Source organism: Danio aesculapii, chromosome 9 (assembly GCF_903798145.1).
Source record: "Danio aesculapii chromosome 9, fDanAes4.1, whole genome shotgun sequence".
NCBI classification, from domain to species: Eukaryota; Metazoa; Chordata; class Actinopteri; order Cypriniformes; family Danionidae; genus Danio; species Danio aesculapii.
Window position 1 is genome coordinate 49,857,061 of NC_079443.1, and position 17,953 is coordinate 49,875,013.

Genomic DNA, 17,953 nt, shown 5'->3' on the forward strand with positions numbered 1-17,953 from the left:
TTAAAGCAATTAGTTGACTTATAAAAAAGTGAGTAAACCTGTTACTTTTAAAGTGATTAGTTGACTTTACTCTAAAAAAGTGAGTAAACCTGTTGCTTTTAAAGCGATTAGTTGACTTTACTCTAAAAAAGTGAGTAAACCTGTTGCTTTTAAAGCGATTAGTTGACTTTACTTTAAAAAAAGTGAGTTAACCTGTTGCTTTTAAAGCAATTAGTTGACTTTACTTAAAAAAGTGAGTAAACTGTTGCTTTTAAAGCAATTAGTTGACTTATAAAAAAGTGAGTAAACCTGTTGCTTTTAAAGCGATTAGTTGACTTTACTCTAAAAAAGTGAGTTAACCTGTTGCTTTTAAAGCGATTAGTTGACTTTACTCTAAAAAAGTGAGTTAACCTGTTGCTTTTAAAGCGATTAGTTGACTTTACTCTAAAAAAGTGAGTAAACCTGTTGCTTTTAAAGCGATTAGTTGACTTTACTCTAAAAAAGTGAGTAAACCTGTTGCTTTTAAAGCGATTAGTTGACTTTACTCTAAAAAATGGAGTTAACCTGTTGCTTTTAAAGCAATTTGTTGACTTTACTTTAAAAAAGTGAGTTAACCTGTTGCTTTTAAAGCAATTAGTTGACTTTACTCTAAAAAAGTGAGTAAACCTGTTGCTTTTAAAGTGATTAGTTGACTTATAAAAAAGTGAGTAAACCTGTTGCTTTTAAAGCGATTAGTTGACTTTACTCTAAAAAAGTGAGTAAACCTGTTGCTTTAAAGTGATTAGTTGACTTATAAAAAAGTGAGTAAACCTGTTGCTTTTAAAGTGATTAGTTGACTTTACTCTAAAAAAGTGAGTAAACCTGTTGCTTTTAAAGCAATTAGTTGACTTTACTCTAAAAAAGTGAGTAAACCTGTTGCTTTTAAAGCAATTAGTTGACTCAAAAAAGTGAGTCAATCTGTTGCTTTTAAAGTGATTAGTTGACTCAAAAAAGTGAGTAAACCTGTTGCTTTTAAAGCGATTAGTTGACTTTACGTTAAAAAAGTGAGTAAAACCTGTTGCTTTTAAAGTGATTAGTTGACTTTACTTTAAAAAAGTGAGTAAACCTGTTGCTTTTAAAGCAATTAGTTGACTTTACTCTAAAAAAGTGATTTAACCTGTTGCTTTTAAAGTGATTAGTTGACTTTACTCTAAAAAAAGTGAGTTAACCTGTTGCTTTTAAAGCATTAGTTGACTTTACTTTAAAAAAGTGAGTAAACCTGCTGCTTTTAAAGCGATTAGTTGACTTTACTCTAAAAAAGTGAGTAAACCTGTTGCTTTTAAAGCGATTAGTTGACTTTACTCTAAAAAAGTGAGTAAACCTGTTGCTTTTAAAGCGATTAGTTGACTTTACTTTAAAAAAGTGAGTTAACCTGTTGCTTTTAAAGCGATTAGTTGACTTTACTCTAAAAACTGTGAGTTAACCTGTTGCTTTTAAAGCGATTAGTTGACTTTATTTTAAAAAGTGTGTAAACCCATTGCTTTTAAAGTGATTAGAGGACTTAAACTTATTGCCTTAAAATAAATTAACTATATGCATAATTTTAAAAAAATTTACAAGTAACAATGTGTTTACTCACTTTTTTAGTCAACTTGTCCCTTTAAGGGCAATGGGTTTTCTTACTTATTTTGGTACAATATTTATTTGTATTAATGATATTGTGTGAGGGAATACGGGATATATTGATGTGCAACAGATACAAGCACTTCTAAAAAACAGTAAACACAGAGTAAGCTATGGGTAATCCAGTGATTTATAAACATGAATCATACTGTACTGTAAATTAAGACCTTAATATATTTAGTGTGTGTGTATTAAAAAAAAATTAAATAAATAAAAAAATTATAAAAAAAAAAAAAAAAAAAAAAATATATATATATATATATATATATATATATATATATATATATATATATATATATATATATATATATATATATATATAGTTTGTTAAGATGTGAAGAAATAAGAATTATTATAAGCATATTCACAATTCAGCATATATATATATATATATATATATATATATTATATATATATATATATATATATATATATATATATATATATATATATATATATATATATATATATTATTTTTTTTTTTTTTTTTTTTAGTCATATCACCAAGCATTAGCTGTGGTTTCTGGTCATTTCTATGTGCTAATATTTTCTAAATAGCTATGAACCAGTTGCTAGACCTTTTGTTGTGGTTGCTATGACATTGTTGTATGGTTGCTGAGGTGAAGTTATTGTTAAGCATTCGGTCTCCATTGACTGTTACTAGAACCTTCCTAGAGGGTTACCAGGGTGTTTTGGATGGTTGCCAAGGTATTGCTAAGCAGTTCTTAAAGTGTTCAAAGTGGTTTCTTGGCTAACTTTTGGTAGGCAATTGACATGTTTTGGTGGTTTGCTAGGCATTTAAATGGATAGTAAACCAACAAAAAAAGAAGAAATTCTGTCATTTGTTTACACTTCCACTTTGGTCCAAACCAGGCTGAGTTTTTTTTTTTTTTTTTGTCCAGTTGAACACTCAAGAAGGTAATTTGAAGAAAGCTGGAAATTCATTGATATATTTGTTTTTTCTACTGTGGAAGTCAATGGTTGCAGGTTTCCAGCATTGTTCTACTGAATATATCTTCTTTTGTTCATAACTATCACTTTAATAGAGCTTTTCTTATTATGTGCTTGTAAATCTTTGTTTTTGGGGGATGATTTCCTCTCTGTGGAGATCTGGGAGCTCCTGATGGCATCGCGTATGACTGGATCAACAGGAGGATCTATTACAGTGACTACATTAACCAGACGATCAGCTCTATGGCAGTGGATGGATCTCAGAGGACTGTTGTGGCACAGGTGCCCAGACCCAGAGCCATCATGCTGGATCCGTGTAGAGGGTGAGTCTGTAATCAGCAGATTTATGATATAAATGTTTAAATGAGAACCATTTTCTAATTTCTAGGTATTTTTCTGTTTCTGTGTGTGCTCAGGTATATGTACTGGACCGATTGGGGAACCAATGCAAAGATAGAGCGCGCAACCCTCGGAGGAAACTTCAGGACAGAGATTGTCAACACTAGTCTGGTTTGGCCAAACGGATTGACGCTGGACTATGATGATCAGAGGCTCTACTGGGCAGATGCCAGCTTGTAAGATGTCGTCTTTTGATTTATTTTTTTATATTTTAACGCCCTGGGTTTGTCAAATGCAGACACTCATTTTAGCACATTAATCCATTAAATACTAATAAATAATTTTTGGATTGTGTTAATAAGGCAAACACAATTTTGGAAACTGTTTTATAAATGTTGCTAACATATTATTGTAGCCCAGTTTGTGCTGTTTACAGTGGTATTCGACTTTAACCACTTGTATGTTTATAAGCAACTGAAAAAAAGCACAAAAGTCAGGGCGTATCAGAACTTCTCCAGTCCCCCAAAACAATCTCAGACCCCAGACGGTTTCAGCAGCTATCAAATGCCTTTTGTGTACTTTTCTCTGAGGTCCACTTTAATTTTATTAAAGTTTTCACATTAAAAACAGCATAAATTAGAAGTAACAGGTTATTTTCTATCCTGTTTTGCCCTCCCTTTTTGTATAAAGTGGCATGGAGGATTGTTGACTCAAAAGGAAAACTCCACTGCTATTATTGGATTAAAGTTTTGCATTTTACAGTTTTCAAAGTACAGCTTTTACAGTACATAGGTGAGTTATGACCTTGTAATCAAGCAGTATCTCACTCATTTGTGATGCAACTTTAATATACTCTACAGTGCAGCAGTTCCTATGAGAGTATGAAATAGTGGGCGGAGCTAAAAAGGCAGTTATGTTGAAGTAGGCGTTAATTTTATGTGAAGGCGGAGTTTAACCACACTATAATGAAGAGGTACTAATATTTCGGCTGAAAATTATCGGCAGAAAGAGACAAATGGCTGAAATGGCTGAAGTGATGTAGAAGTAGGCGCTGATTTTATGTTAAGGCAGAGTTTAACCACAATATAATGAAGAGGCACTAAAATTTCAGCTTAAAATTATTGGACGAAAGAAAAAAATGGCTGAAAATATGAACCAAAAAAAAGCATGATACTTATATATGAGACATGTTTCATTTGCACTATGGCTAAAATAAACTGAAGTCTTTATTAAACTTTCTCTTTATCAGTTAATAAACATTTTTTTAACATTACATTATCAGGCCAGCTTATTGAAAATTTCTGGATAATATTTCTGGATTTTTTTTTCTAGATTTTTTGCAGGTTTTTGCCTGATTTACTATTTAATTATGAGGTAAATATTGCATTTTGGTGACATTTTGAGAACTAATTTTTACTGGATTATCTTGTCGGATGGTTATCATAACCACACTTTTTGATCTACCAAAGAATATCTCCATCCATTTGTAAAATGTACGTTTATTTTAAATGAAGTGTTTATTTACAAATGTGCATTTGAACTGTAAGCTTTATATTCGTTTTATAAATAATGAATATTATAAAAAAATATAAAATAAAAATAAAAAATATAAAAAGATACTTATTTTTAAAATACAAATTTATTATCATCTATCATTAATTTTTTTTTTTTAGAAATCTGTTAAAACTTGTTTTAAATTAAACACTGAAGCCTACAGGCAAATAACTGGCTTGTACATTCAACTTTCCTCAGTCAGATTTTGGCTATTTAATAATAAGAAAAATTCAAAAATAATAATAATAATCCAACTTTTGGTCTTTCAAACCACCTGAACCCCCCTTGGCTACAGGCCTGAAACTTAATAAATTGTATGAAAAGAGTAATAATTATTAATATATTGTAATAGCAGTTGAAGAAATAATAGCAGTATGTGTGTGTGTGTGTTTGTGTGTGTGTGTGTGTGTGGTGTGTGTGTGTGTGTGTGTGTGTATATATATATATATATATATATATATATATATATATATATATATATATATATATATATATATATATATATATATATATATACACACACACACACACACACACAGTTAAAGTCAGAATTATTAGCCCCCCTTTGATTTTTTTTTTTTTTTTTTTTAAATATTTTAACAGATTAACAGATTTTCCCCAAAAAACAAATTTACACAGCATGTCTGATAATATTTTTTCTTCTGGAGAAAGTCTTCATTGTTTTATTTCGGCTAGAATAAAAGCAGATTTAAATTTTTTTTTAAACATTTTAAGGTCAAAATTTCTATTATTGTTGTTTGATTCGCCCGTCCCCACCAATGTCAGATGCAAACCTACATCCTTGGGTCAGTCGATCGGTCAATCAGTCAGTCAGTCGACAGCGGCCTTTTGTGGATTTACGCGAGAGCAGCAGAAGCGAATGAGATCTGAAATAGAGTACACAGCAGCCTCTGGTGGATTTGCGAAAACAAAAACTGCAAACAAAAAGTACCTCCTGGGATGTATTTGGCGCTCTCTAGAAATGTATATAGCGGTATGTTTTCAGAATGAGCCTGAGTTGGAATGATTGGGTTCTTGTAGAATTTTGTATTTTGTTAAATTGTTAAACATAAAGGTGTTGAGTTCTGAAATGTACAGGATGTTTTGATCATAAAATGACCATCTCAAATAATTTTTCAATTCATGACAAATGTATTCATGTTTTTGCAGGCAGAAGATTGAAAGGTGCTCGCTCACTGGCACTAACCGTGAGGTTATCGTAGGCACCGCTATTTACCCATTTGCAATGGCGGTTTATGATCAGCATATCTACTGGACGGACTGGAACACGCGCAGCATCTACCGCGCAAACAAGCATGACGGGTCTGATCAGAGAGTGATGCTACAAAATCTTCCATCCCGGCCAATGGATATCCACGTCTTATCTAACAGCAAACAGCAGCAGTGCAGCAGTCCCTGTGAGCAGTTCAACGGTGGATGCAGCCACATTTGCACTCCAGGTAGATTCACATTTCGAATCAATAGGCATTTAAGGAACTACTTTCAAAGTATCCTTCAAATAAATAAAAAAAGCTCCATTCCAAAAACATGCTATCTGTTAAAATGAAACTTCATTAGTGACTAATTTAAAGCACTCTAAATGGGCCGTATGCACACAGACTTTTAATTTTCAGCCAGGCAGCCCGGCGGCTTCCGGTGACCTGTATTTTGATTACAAAACTGCCACGTTTAAGATCTGATTTCTTTAAAAATCGATCTTCACTGCCTGTTAGATATACGATATGAAGTGGGTCTCAGATCGGAGAAGAAGCACTGCATTAAACTCCATTTCCCCCGCCATGTCTTTAAAATATGACATATAGTTTATTTTACCCCAGTATTTTCAATGAAATTTCTGCGCTAGCCTGTTTCTACTTACAGTGCTAGTGGTAACAACAGTCTCTCATCTCATCTTATGCTTGAACAACTAAATGAATGCTTAAGTCTATTTAACTGAATGTATTGTAATTACATTAGGACATCGATGGTGTAAAAAACAACCTTGTGAAATTGAAAAGGTCACATTAAGCTTTCACCAGAAGTTTATCATCGGCTTTAAAACTCAAGATGTGCACAGAGCCCATAGGCAGTAACACAATTCATTCTGCAAATACAGCATAAAAGTCTCAAGTCACGATTGATTTCAATTGAATTTGGCTAGTAAGTTAGGTTTTTATTAATATTTGTTGGTAGTAAGTAATATATACATTATATTATAACTATATATCATCTATACACATTTAAATATATAATTATATAAATTATATATTGTAAAAAATAGCATTTCCTTACTATTTACTCACCCCCAAGTGGTTTTAAACTTTTCATGTTTTTTTTTATTTTTATTTTGTTGAACACAAAAGAAGATATTTTGAAGAAGCTGAAAACCTATAACCATTGACTTCTATAATAGGGAAAACAAATACTATGGAAGTCAATGGTTACAGGTGGTCAAAAGAAGAAAGAAACTCCTGCAGTTTCATAAATGATGACAAATGATGACATATAAAATAACATTTTCATTTTTGGATGAACTATGCCTTTAAACTACATACAACTAAATCTTTTTTTTTCAAAGATATAATAAAAATGACTAAAGCAAAGATATCCGAAAATATTAATAAAACTATAAATGATATATTTTATTTTAAAGTTTGTCATTTTAGTTTAGTTTAAGACGTAGTTCACTCAAAAATGGAAATTTCCTTACTATTTACTCACCCTCAAGTGGTTTTAAACTTTTCATGTTTTTTTTATTTTTATTTTGTTGAACACAAAAGAAGATATTTTGAAGAAAGCTGAAAATCTATAACCATTGACTTCTATAATAGGGAAAACAAATACTATAGAAGTCAGTGGTTACAGGTGGTCAAAAGAAGAAAAGAAACTCCTGCAGTTTCATAAATGATGACAAATGATGACATATAAAATACCATTTTCATTTTTGGGTGAACTATGCCTTTAAACAACATACTAAATACTATTTACTCACCCTCAAGTGGTTTTAAACGTTTTATGTTTTTTATTTTGTTGAACACAAAAGATATTTTGAAGAAAGCTGAAAACCTGTAACCATTGACTTCTGTTGTAGGAAATCAAATACTATAGAAGTCAATGGTTACAAGTTTCCAGCTTTCTTCAAAATATATATTTTTTGGTCAAATTAGAAACTCATACAGTAAAGTTTCATAAATGATAACATATATACATGGTTTCCGCTACATTTATTCTGCCATGGCGGGGCGCCACACCAAAATTCATCCTCTTCACAGCTTCATTACAGCTTCTCATTCAAAACATTCAGTCATTGTTGTTGTTGTTTTTTAATAGCGGGTTACAATCACAGCAAAAAGTATTAAAAGGTACGTGAATTATAACAGCGCAAGCTTTTCTGTAACTGTAGTAGTGCTGTGCGTTGTTTGTTTAACCCTTTAAGGTGGCGTGCTGACAGACTGACTGACTGACAGGTGATGCATGAGGTCAGCAAACATGGCGTAGCTTTCAGTTATGATGAACACAGTTTCCATAATTATATTTTATTTATAGTTAAAGGTCTGTGGTTATCTTGCTGGAGTTTATAACCGTTTCACTTTACTTCAGGACGCATTAATGCCGCTCTGTAGGTCTATTGGAGACACTCACAAATATTCCTAGCAAATCGTATAAATGTTGGAGACACACTTGTTACATAAATGCACTAAATCACACTTCAGCAGTGTTTATTTGAGAGCGCACAAGAAGATCTGTGCTTGGGCATCGTATATTTGAGGACGTGCAAGAAGTTTTGTGCACGAGCCGAGGAAATCGACACGCAAACAAAGAGATTCACATGTTCGTATTACATAAATGCGATCTCGACTTATTATATTGCACTCACGACATTTCTCCATTTGTCATTGAAATAACGCCATAGGTAGTTGGTAGAGTTGTGTAAAAGACCTGCCGCCACAGCTGGAAAAATCCTAGAGGAAACACTGTATATAATAAAATGTTCATTTTTGGCTAAGTTATCCCTTTAAACTAAATATAACTACATCTTTTTTTTTAAGATATTATAAAAATGACAAAAACACAGAAAACTGAAAATATTGATAAAACTATATTTGAGTGATACTGTAAATAAACAGCATAGACAGCTTATTAGGTTTTGGAACAGAGCCTACATCTACATTTTTAAAGGTGCCCTTTGATGAAAATCTGAGTATAACAGGGCATAGTAGAATAATAAAAGATCAGTATATGGAAAAGGGAATAACATGAGCATCAGACACCATCGTTTACTTGTTTTCATGTAAATTCCACAAGTGTAAAACCCTGGGCCAACGGGCCAATAAGAAGACATAACAAACTGTGACAACACTCACGGGCCATGCCCTCCATGTTTGCATGTATGCCTAATGTAGGTCGTCCATCCGAACCTGACGAGCAGCCATGTCATCAAGCTCTTAGATCATAAAAAAGCTCTGAAATTATTAATATGCACGCCTCATGCTGCGTTTGATAAGCAGAAACATTTTCTAGTGAGACAACAATAATTTTCCTCTCTAAGGGTGCACTCAATTGAGCTCAGGCGGTTTAGTTGGCCGGAGCTGGCCCGGTTGGAAGAGGTGTGCCAAAGCACGGTTTACCTGGGCTTTGGCGCGGTATGCTTGAAGTGTGAGTGCAAAGTGCGCCTGAGCCCAAAACTGAAAATGCGACGTTACATTTAAGGGACTTTTTCATATGGATTTATTAGTCATTCTTACTGTTTAATCAACGCACACCGTCAGCTGCACCTTCAGCAAACCTCCTAATACCTTCAGCATGAGGACTTTATGATAATTTATAAGCGTCAAAAGTAGCTGATCTGTTCGGTGAAATATTTTACTGCGTGTCACTGCATATCAACCGACTAAAATGAAGTAACTGAAGAAATGTCCACTGTGCTGAATGAGAGCGCTTCTCTTCTGTTAAACTGAACAGCGCATCATCGATGACGTAAGCGTGCATTGCTCGGATGCAGTGTGAGTGCGGGCCGTCGGGGGACAGGGGCGGGGGGACAAGCGTGCTTCGGCACAGTTCAAGGCAACTGTACATAGTGTGAGTACACCCTTAGTTATTTTAGGTGTATGTTTACTATGTATGTGGGACTTTTATTTTAAAAACACGAGCACCAAATTGTTTACTGTGCGTTACTAGGCACCAACAGCACAAGACATGTTTTATATTCGCTTCAGAATGCAAAATGCAAGATTTACAGATTTATTCATCTTCACTGCGAAGAGGCATAAGGTATGTTTAGTTACATCTTTTGTTAAGTTATTGTGTTAATTGTTTATTTTGAAGTGTATGTTTCAACAAACACATGTAGACTGCTGAATCGTGTCAAATCACTCAGCTTGACTGCCATATGTTCATGCAGAGGTTGATCCTGGCTGTATTTTCTTTGACTGTAGCCTTAAAATACAACGCAATACTTCTCTATCACTCTCTTTTATCAAGTTTAATTATAATTTAGCCTTTATCCACAACAGATCTGGTGATAAAAATTGGTTACTGTCACTCTGATTGGGTTTATATTTGTCTGTGTTCAGCGAACATCATGCTGTGTGTGTGTGTGTGTGTGTGTGTGTGTGTGTGTGTGAGTGTGAGCAGCGCATCAGAGCGGAGCTCATTAGAATTCACGACACAAACCACATATGGTCCATCATGGACCTTCTGATTCTATGGGTATTTTATGGAGTAATAAATGAGCTAATACAGACCTTTCTGGAGATTTTTTTTAACTTACCGAAGCCGTAAATCTACTATGTAGACATTAAAGAGCCCCTATTTTACTTGAAATAGGGTCATATTTTGGTTGTAAGGGTCTCCAACAACAGTCTAATATGCATGCAAGGTCAAAAAACACTTTCATGGTCTTATAATCTGCATTTAGTTTTACCTAATTATCCCAGCGACTCCCATATGAATCGTTCAGCGATTCATTTGTTCCCAAACCCGTCCTCAGCGTGAAGCTAATCAGCGCTGATTGGACCGATGACAGCCTGCGGCGATTGGTCGACACTGACAGCCTTCAGCGCGATACAGAGTGAAATGCCCAGCAGCTAATCAACAATAAAGAAGTAGTCACAGTGCATACACGCTCAGGGCCAGCGCGTCCATAGAGGCGACCTAGGCGATCTGCGACACCTCCCTCACCACCCGCGTCCTCAGTTATATCCGGGCCTAGGGCGGCAGAATAGAGAGGGCGGCGTCCGCAACACCTCTCTCACCACCCGTGTCCTCAGTTATATCCGCGCCTATGGGCGGCAGAATAGCCACGTCCTCAGTTATATCAGCTTATGATGGCCATAGCAATGACAAACGGCAGTGGAATGCCAGCTCACAAACACTTTTAACATTAAATCCGTTAACAAAGCGGCACGCATCGCGTTTTCAACATAGCTTTACATGCGATATGAGAATATAAAGAGTTAACCTGATACAGAACACGCGGTCACAAGTAACAAAACACAACTAAATACATAATTTGCAAGCTCGAGTAAACAAGGCAACAATTTTAATCGCACGTACTTACACTTGTGAAATGGAGGAAGAAACTGATCCATGATGCACTGATCCATGTTCTGACAGTCTTTACTGATCCTTTCTTTAACAATGAAGTTTTCTTTGTAAGCATGTAGTTTCCAGAGGTACTGCACAAGGCTGGGCTATAATGCTGAGGTATTTTTTGCAAAAATAAACCTCAACCACTGACTTTTCACACAGTTTCTTCTTTGGGTAGAGTCCGTGTGTGTGCCTTTATTTCTGTTTTAGTGGGCGGCGCTGCAGGTTTCAAATCTCCCGGGTTTGCGCGCGCATCTACTTGTGTTTCGTATCCGCGTCATCGCAAAACACCTAATAACTCGTTATTAAGACGACTCATATGAAGCACTCTGAGTCGACTCTTTTATGAATGAATCAACAGTTTTAAACACTGTACACTTACAGATTTAAGCCTTAGCTGGATATTTCACTTCACTTAGAGCTGTGTTACACACTACATATAAGATCATTTTCAAAAACCCATAATATGGGCTCTTTAAACCAATGCAGTATGTGGCATCTTATTTTTAAATGTCAAATACATTTTAAACCAAGGCTTTTGACCTATCTGGCAATAAAATGAACTGAAATACCTAATTTATTTCCTCCAGGTCCTCAGGGAGCAGAGTGTCAGTGTCCTTCAGAGGGCCGCTGGTATCTAGCCGACAACAAACACTGCATTCCTGACAATGGCACGCGCTGCCAGGCCGGCCAGTTTACTTGCATGAATGGCCGCTGTATCCGCTCACAGTGGAAATGTGACAATGATGATGACTGCGGAGATGGCAGTGATGAACTGGAGAGGGTCTGCGGTGAGACGCATTGCTTGCAGTACATGCTATCTGCTTTTACAGACTTTTTTAACTTCAATTCCTTCTGAATAGAGAGCACTTTTATTAACACAGTGTCGGTTATGTGTGCCAAGAAATGTATATATGGTGTGTCAATCATACAGTATAAGACATCAACAGGAATTTGCCTGAAACTTTCAGGGGTGAACTAAACATAACGCTGATAGTTGTGCATGGCTAATCTTCAAGTGGAATGCTGACAATCACATCTCTTGTGCTGAACTTGAAACAAATTAACATATTTTTTGACTGAGCCATCCATTTAAAAGGATAGTTCACTCAAAAATACAAAACAAATCTCACCCTTGCCTTGTTCCAAACTAGTTTTATATATATATATTTTTCAGTTGAACATAAAAGATGATATTTTGAAGAATGTTGGAAACCTGTAACCATACGCTTATTTCACACAGCTGCCATTTAAAAAAGTGAAAGCGAGGCTGTGGTGGGAAGAAACCCGGAAGTATAGGATCAGCACTGTAAACATTGCAACAACACGCTGTGGACTACAAACCTCAAGCTGTTGCCACAATTTTAAAATGCAGATATGGTGTAAACATCACTTTAATATCATTCAGTTAAGTTTAATTTAAACAATTACAAGCATATTAGGCATCAAACTAAATCACAAAATCTTTAATACGCTTAAGTTTCCTCTTAGACTTCAGTTCATGACAACAGGTAAACACCATGGGGACGCTTCTCTGCTTCAGCCTATGTAACCCGGTGAGCGATAAAACAAAGCAGTCCTCTGTAGCACACCCTCGTGTTGTCTGTAATAGTGTTGTCCCAGTACTGAAATAAAAAAAAAAAAACATTTCCTGCTAACATTCAAGTGCTGTTGAGCACGTTCTTAAACACCTCTGGTTTGTCATTGTGTTCACCAGTGCTCAACAAAAATGACTGTGATTTGGCGTGAAGGTCACCGCTCTTCACCAAGTGCAAACACAGATACAGGGACACTGGAGCGTTTTAAAGGTGTTAAGATCAGTCGATTCATCAGCGGATCGCTCGTCTATGTTTGCACTCAGTAAACATCGGTGAAGTGCAGTGAACTGATGACCTAATTTTACATGCCAATCACAGTCATTTCTGTTGAGCACCGGTGAACACGATGGCAAATCAGCGGTGTTTAAGAACGCACTCAACAGCGCTTAAATGGAAATTAAGTTCAGTAGCGTGACTAGTCTAATATAGTGAAAAAATCAGTTCGTTAACATGAGTTTGATAAATGGCAAGAAAATGTGTGTTTGGGAAAGAAAACATTAGCTAACTAGTGCCATTTCCTTTAACTTAGCTGAAAATGAGGTCTGATATCCCTTTTTATTTTCCCTATCCATTCAGAACGGACCTTAGGGTCACTCGGAAAGCGGTGAAATTATATATCTGTGTCACTTTCTCTTTGCTGATAAGATATCCAGCCAGGTACACAACAAGATGCCATCGCCGATGCTGTTCCTGTGTGACTCCAGGCGATACTTCAGACTTCTTCCCGCTTTCGCTTTTAAAATGGCAGCCACGTAAATCAGTCTATTGACTTTCATAGTAGGAAAAACAAACACTATGGAAGTCAATGGTTACAGGCTTAACAATCAACAGTCAATGGTTACATGTTTATAATACGGTTAACAAAACCAACATTTTTCAAAATACTTGTATTGTGTCCAACTGAACCAAAAAACTCAAGTCAACAATGAGTAAATGATGACAGAAATTAATTGTAGACCATTTTGAGGGATGCAAACAATAACAATGGTCCTACTGAATTTCCTGTTGTACATTTTTATTTTCCATAGCTCCTGACAATCCTAAAAGGTCCAAATATTGATAAATAACATTAGGACAGCTGTTTTAACATTGAGATATGATTGAATTACCTCTTGTTACTGTTATTAAAACGGTTTGACAAGCAGGAAATGTTCATGTGCTAATGACATCACCACATTGAAATGGTCTACTATATATGTCTTTAAGTCATTCTAATACTGACTATCTTTATTTACCAATGAATTAATTTTCCTGTCTTGTGCTGTAGCGCAGTCTTTCACTAACATGTTCCTTCTTGCTTTTTCTTGCTTGCACAATCTGCTCTTTTACATTTTACGTTTTACTGCCCCAGGATCCAAACATCATTTTGTTTTTGGTGTGTATTTTTCTTTAACTCTTCATATGTAGACCAAAGCTCTGTTCCAAAATCTAGTGCGCTGCCATGATTATGCTGCTTTTTAAGCTACTTTATTTTGGCAAAAAAGTACTTTAATCAAGATGAATAAACTTGAGGAGCTAAATTATATTCATTCATTTCCTTCAGCTTAGACCCTTTATTCATCAGGGCCAACTTTATCCAGCATATGTTTTACAACCCAGTACTGGGAAACACCCATGTATACTCATTCACACACATACACCACGACCAATTTAGTTTATTCAATTCACTTATAGCGCATGTCTTTGGACTGTGGGGGAAACCAGAGCACTCGGAGGAAACCCACACCAACACGGGGAGAACATGCAAACTCCACACAGAAATGCCAACTGGCCCAGCCGGGACTTGAACCAGTGACCTTGATGCTGTGAGGTGGCAGTGCTAACCACTGAGCCACCATGTCGCCCAAGCTAAATTATATTGATACAAAAACAAAAAGATTGTTGTTTTCTGAAAAACAAGTTAAAAATCAAGTGCTTTTATGCTGAAATTATCCTACATACTGCAGATTATCTGTCAGTGTACTGCACTGGAAAACAAAACAAAAATGCTTAAAAGATTTTTTTGTGAGTGTGACAATCATTTAATAATACTTCCTAAAATGATACATGCAAAATTGAATCATAGTGTTTCTAAATATAATTATATTTCAGTACTAGAAAAAAACTGATAAAAGTGCAATAAAAAATACAGTTTTGTGCTGTTTATTTAAAGATTAATTATTTGAAATGAGATTTCAGCAGTCAGAAGACACCAAGGCAGCTTACTATGATTTATAACAGAGCTGTAGACAACCCAGGCTCATTCTGAAAACACACCACTATACACATTTCTGGAGAGCGCCAAATACGTCCCAGGAGGTATGTTGTTTTGCAGTTTTTGTTCCCGCGAATCCACCAAAAGTCGCTGTGTGCGCTTTTTAAGATCTCAAATTTCTCTTGCAAGTTCCATTCGCGCCTGTTGTTCTCACGTAAATCCACCAGAGGCCGCTGTCGACTGACTGACTGACCGATTGACTGACTGACCGATTGACTGACTGACCGATTGACTGACCCAACCTCCTCCTTCAATAAACCAAACCAATAGAGTTTTCAAAAGCACCGAAAAGCCCTCGCCCAATTTTTACCACGTTTTCTAATTTTACCACATTCTCACCCTGTTATTTACTTGTTTATTTTATTTTTTGGCTTTTGGTTTTGTCTTACCTGCTTTCTGGAACCGTTCTTTGCCGGTCTCGAACTCCGTCGCCGTGGTCAGCTCCTCACTGCGTCTCAAGTCCACCGACATACATAATGAGGTACTGGTCAAACTGCTATCAACAGGAAAGCCGTCCATAGGTAACCAGACAGCTGGTAAGCGTGAAAAGAAACGGCGTCATACCGCCCCGTAGCAATCGTTTTAAAGACGAATACCAGCCATACGTACTTCTAGCTACATAATTGGCGCTCTCCAGAAATGTATATAGGACTACGTTTTCAGAATGAGCCTATGTTGGCTATAGACTAGATCATGGATATTTAACCAGCGTAAAACACATACTAACCTCTTCCACGATGCACGGCTCTCTATCTCTTTCTGTCTGTTGCATGCAGTCCGACAAGCAGCAGCATTTATTTCTCTCTCAGGTAAACTAAAATAGAGGAGATACCCAGTGAGATACCAGAGTAGCTTCTGTTAGCTCATGCAATATTTTCAGCATGCATCATTGATTGTTTTTTATTATTATTTGCACATGGCAGCATTTCACACCTGCGAGCCCACAGTGTTCACCTGTGGAAATGGTCGCTGCGTGCCCTATCATTACCGCTGCGATCACTACAATGACTGCGGGGATAACAGCGATGAGACGGGCTGCATCTTCAGACCCTGCGACCCAAACACAGAGTTCTCCTGTAATAACGGCCGCTGCATTTCCAGGGAATACATCTGCAATGGAATCAACAACTGCTACGATAATGGGACCTCGGATGAACAGAACTGCCGTAAGTCTCTCAGTTACAAAAACAAGTCACCCTTTAATGTGAGAGCTTTATATTATGCAGATGTCTATTCATTGTTAATTCAGTGTATTGCCATGCTCAGTTCAGTTCAGCAATAAGCAGCTCTATAGTAACCAATAATTTTTACAGATGAAGACATTTTTAGCCTTCCTATGAAATTATTTAAAAATCTTGAAAACTCGTTAAACAGCACTCTGGGTAATTTTTGAACACATTATTAAACATAATATTTTTAATAACTAATTTCTAGGCCCAGATTTCCTGCAGATTTTTAACCCATCATTGAGTCTATTCATTTACTTCTGTAAATGTGTGTAAACTTATATTTATTCAGTTTAAATTAATTTCAGTAATATTATTAACAAATATGAAAATATTCATATGATTTATTTACATAACAGTTTGTACAGTAATATTTTCTGTCTTTTGGTAGATATATTATATGAGAGACTTGCTTTATTTAGCAATTAAGTGAATCCAATTGGATTTGCATTGTAAACATTAAATAAAACTTATTAAAGGTATTCTTTTGTTATTTTATATATTAAGTTTTTAGTAATTATACTCCCAAAATCATTCCACATAAATCCACAGATTTTTCACAAAATTCAGCGCTGAAATATCTAAAAATGTCCACAGATTCTGTCTGGCACTACTAACTACTGAAAAAAACAACAGCTTAAACCAGCCTAGGCTGGTTGGCTGCTTTTAGCTGGTTGGCCAGTCTGGTTTTAGAGGGGTGTTGGCCATTTCCAAGCTGGTTTCCAGCCATTTCCAGCCTGGTCTTAGCTGGTCAGGCTGGGAGATGACCAGCTAAAACCAGCTTGACCAGCCTAGCCAGGCTGGGAGCCCAGCCAAAACCACCTATGTCCAGCTTAAACCAGGCTGGTCAAGCTGGTTTTAGCTGGATTTAGCTGGTCATTTTCCAGCCTGACCAGCTAAGACCAGGCTGGAAATGGCTGTGCGTGCGAGATGAGAAATAGTAGATATTTCGGGTTTTTTTATATCAGAAAAAGGGCCCTATTAATAAAGCATTTCTATTCATAAATGAGTAATAAAAAAATATATATATTTTTTTATTTGTTGTTTCCACATTCCCTCAAAAATTTTTAGAGGTCTTTAAGTTTCTAGTATTCATTCATTCATTCATTCATTCATTCATTCATTCAACCATGGTGAACAGAATAAATGTTCTTGCTTTTGCACTCCTTTATTTCGGACACCGCGAGAATCAGTTTCTCTCCCATGGTACACGACAAAACTGAAAATTCTGTGTGCCTGCCACAAGGGGGCGTATTCCAACAGTCGTGTCTAAATGTCGTGTGCAGTGGAAAGGCGGCTTAAGGAGAAGGGCTAAGGGGAAGAATTGGGATTGGGCCTTAATGTGAAATGTAAAGGATCACTAGGTTAATTAGGATAATTAGCTGATAGAAAAAAATAATAATAGTATTTAGTATAAAATTATTATTAAATACATAATATTAATCTGCAATTTTGAATTCAAAACACAGGTGATGTTTTGATTACTGTGAGTGCAAATCGAGAGATTCAGCTATTCATACATACAAATACAAGTTTTCGCATTTAGATGTGCAAACTCTCAAGGTTTGCTATTGATTTACCTGCATAGGTATGTGACATGAAATAGTTTGATGTTTCCTAATTTGATTTCAAACAATCTATTATGGATTTGATTTCCCAGCTGAGAGGACGTGTCAGCCTGAACACACCAAATGCCAGTCGACCAACATCTGCATCCCGCGCTCGTATCTGTGTGATGGAGATAATGACTGCGGCGACAACAGTGACGAGAGTCCCACACACTGCGGTGAGTTTCTCCATCT

At 36.0% G+C, this 17,953-nt stretch overlaps 1 protein-coding gene across 1 annotated transcript in view; it reads left to right on the forward strand.

The window, feature by feature from the left end:
* Positions 1-17,953, forward strand: part of lrp2a (low density lipoprotein receptor-related protein 2a) — a 262,973-nt gene that overhangs the window by 162,220 nt on the left and 82,800 nt on the right. The window contains 6 exon segments of the mRNA XM_056465930.1: positions 2,750-2,915; positions 3,009-3,167; positions 5,656-5,945; positions 11,664-11,864; positions 15,849-16,091; positions 17,812-17,937. Coding sequence (XP_056321905.1) covers positions 2,750-2,915; positions 3,009-3,167; positions 5,656-5,945; positions 11,664-11,864; positions 15,849-16,091; positions 17,812-17,937 — 1,185 coding nt within the window.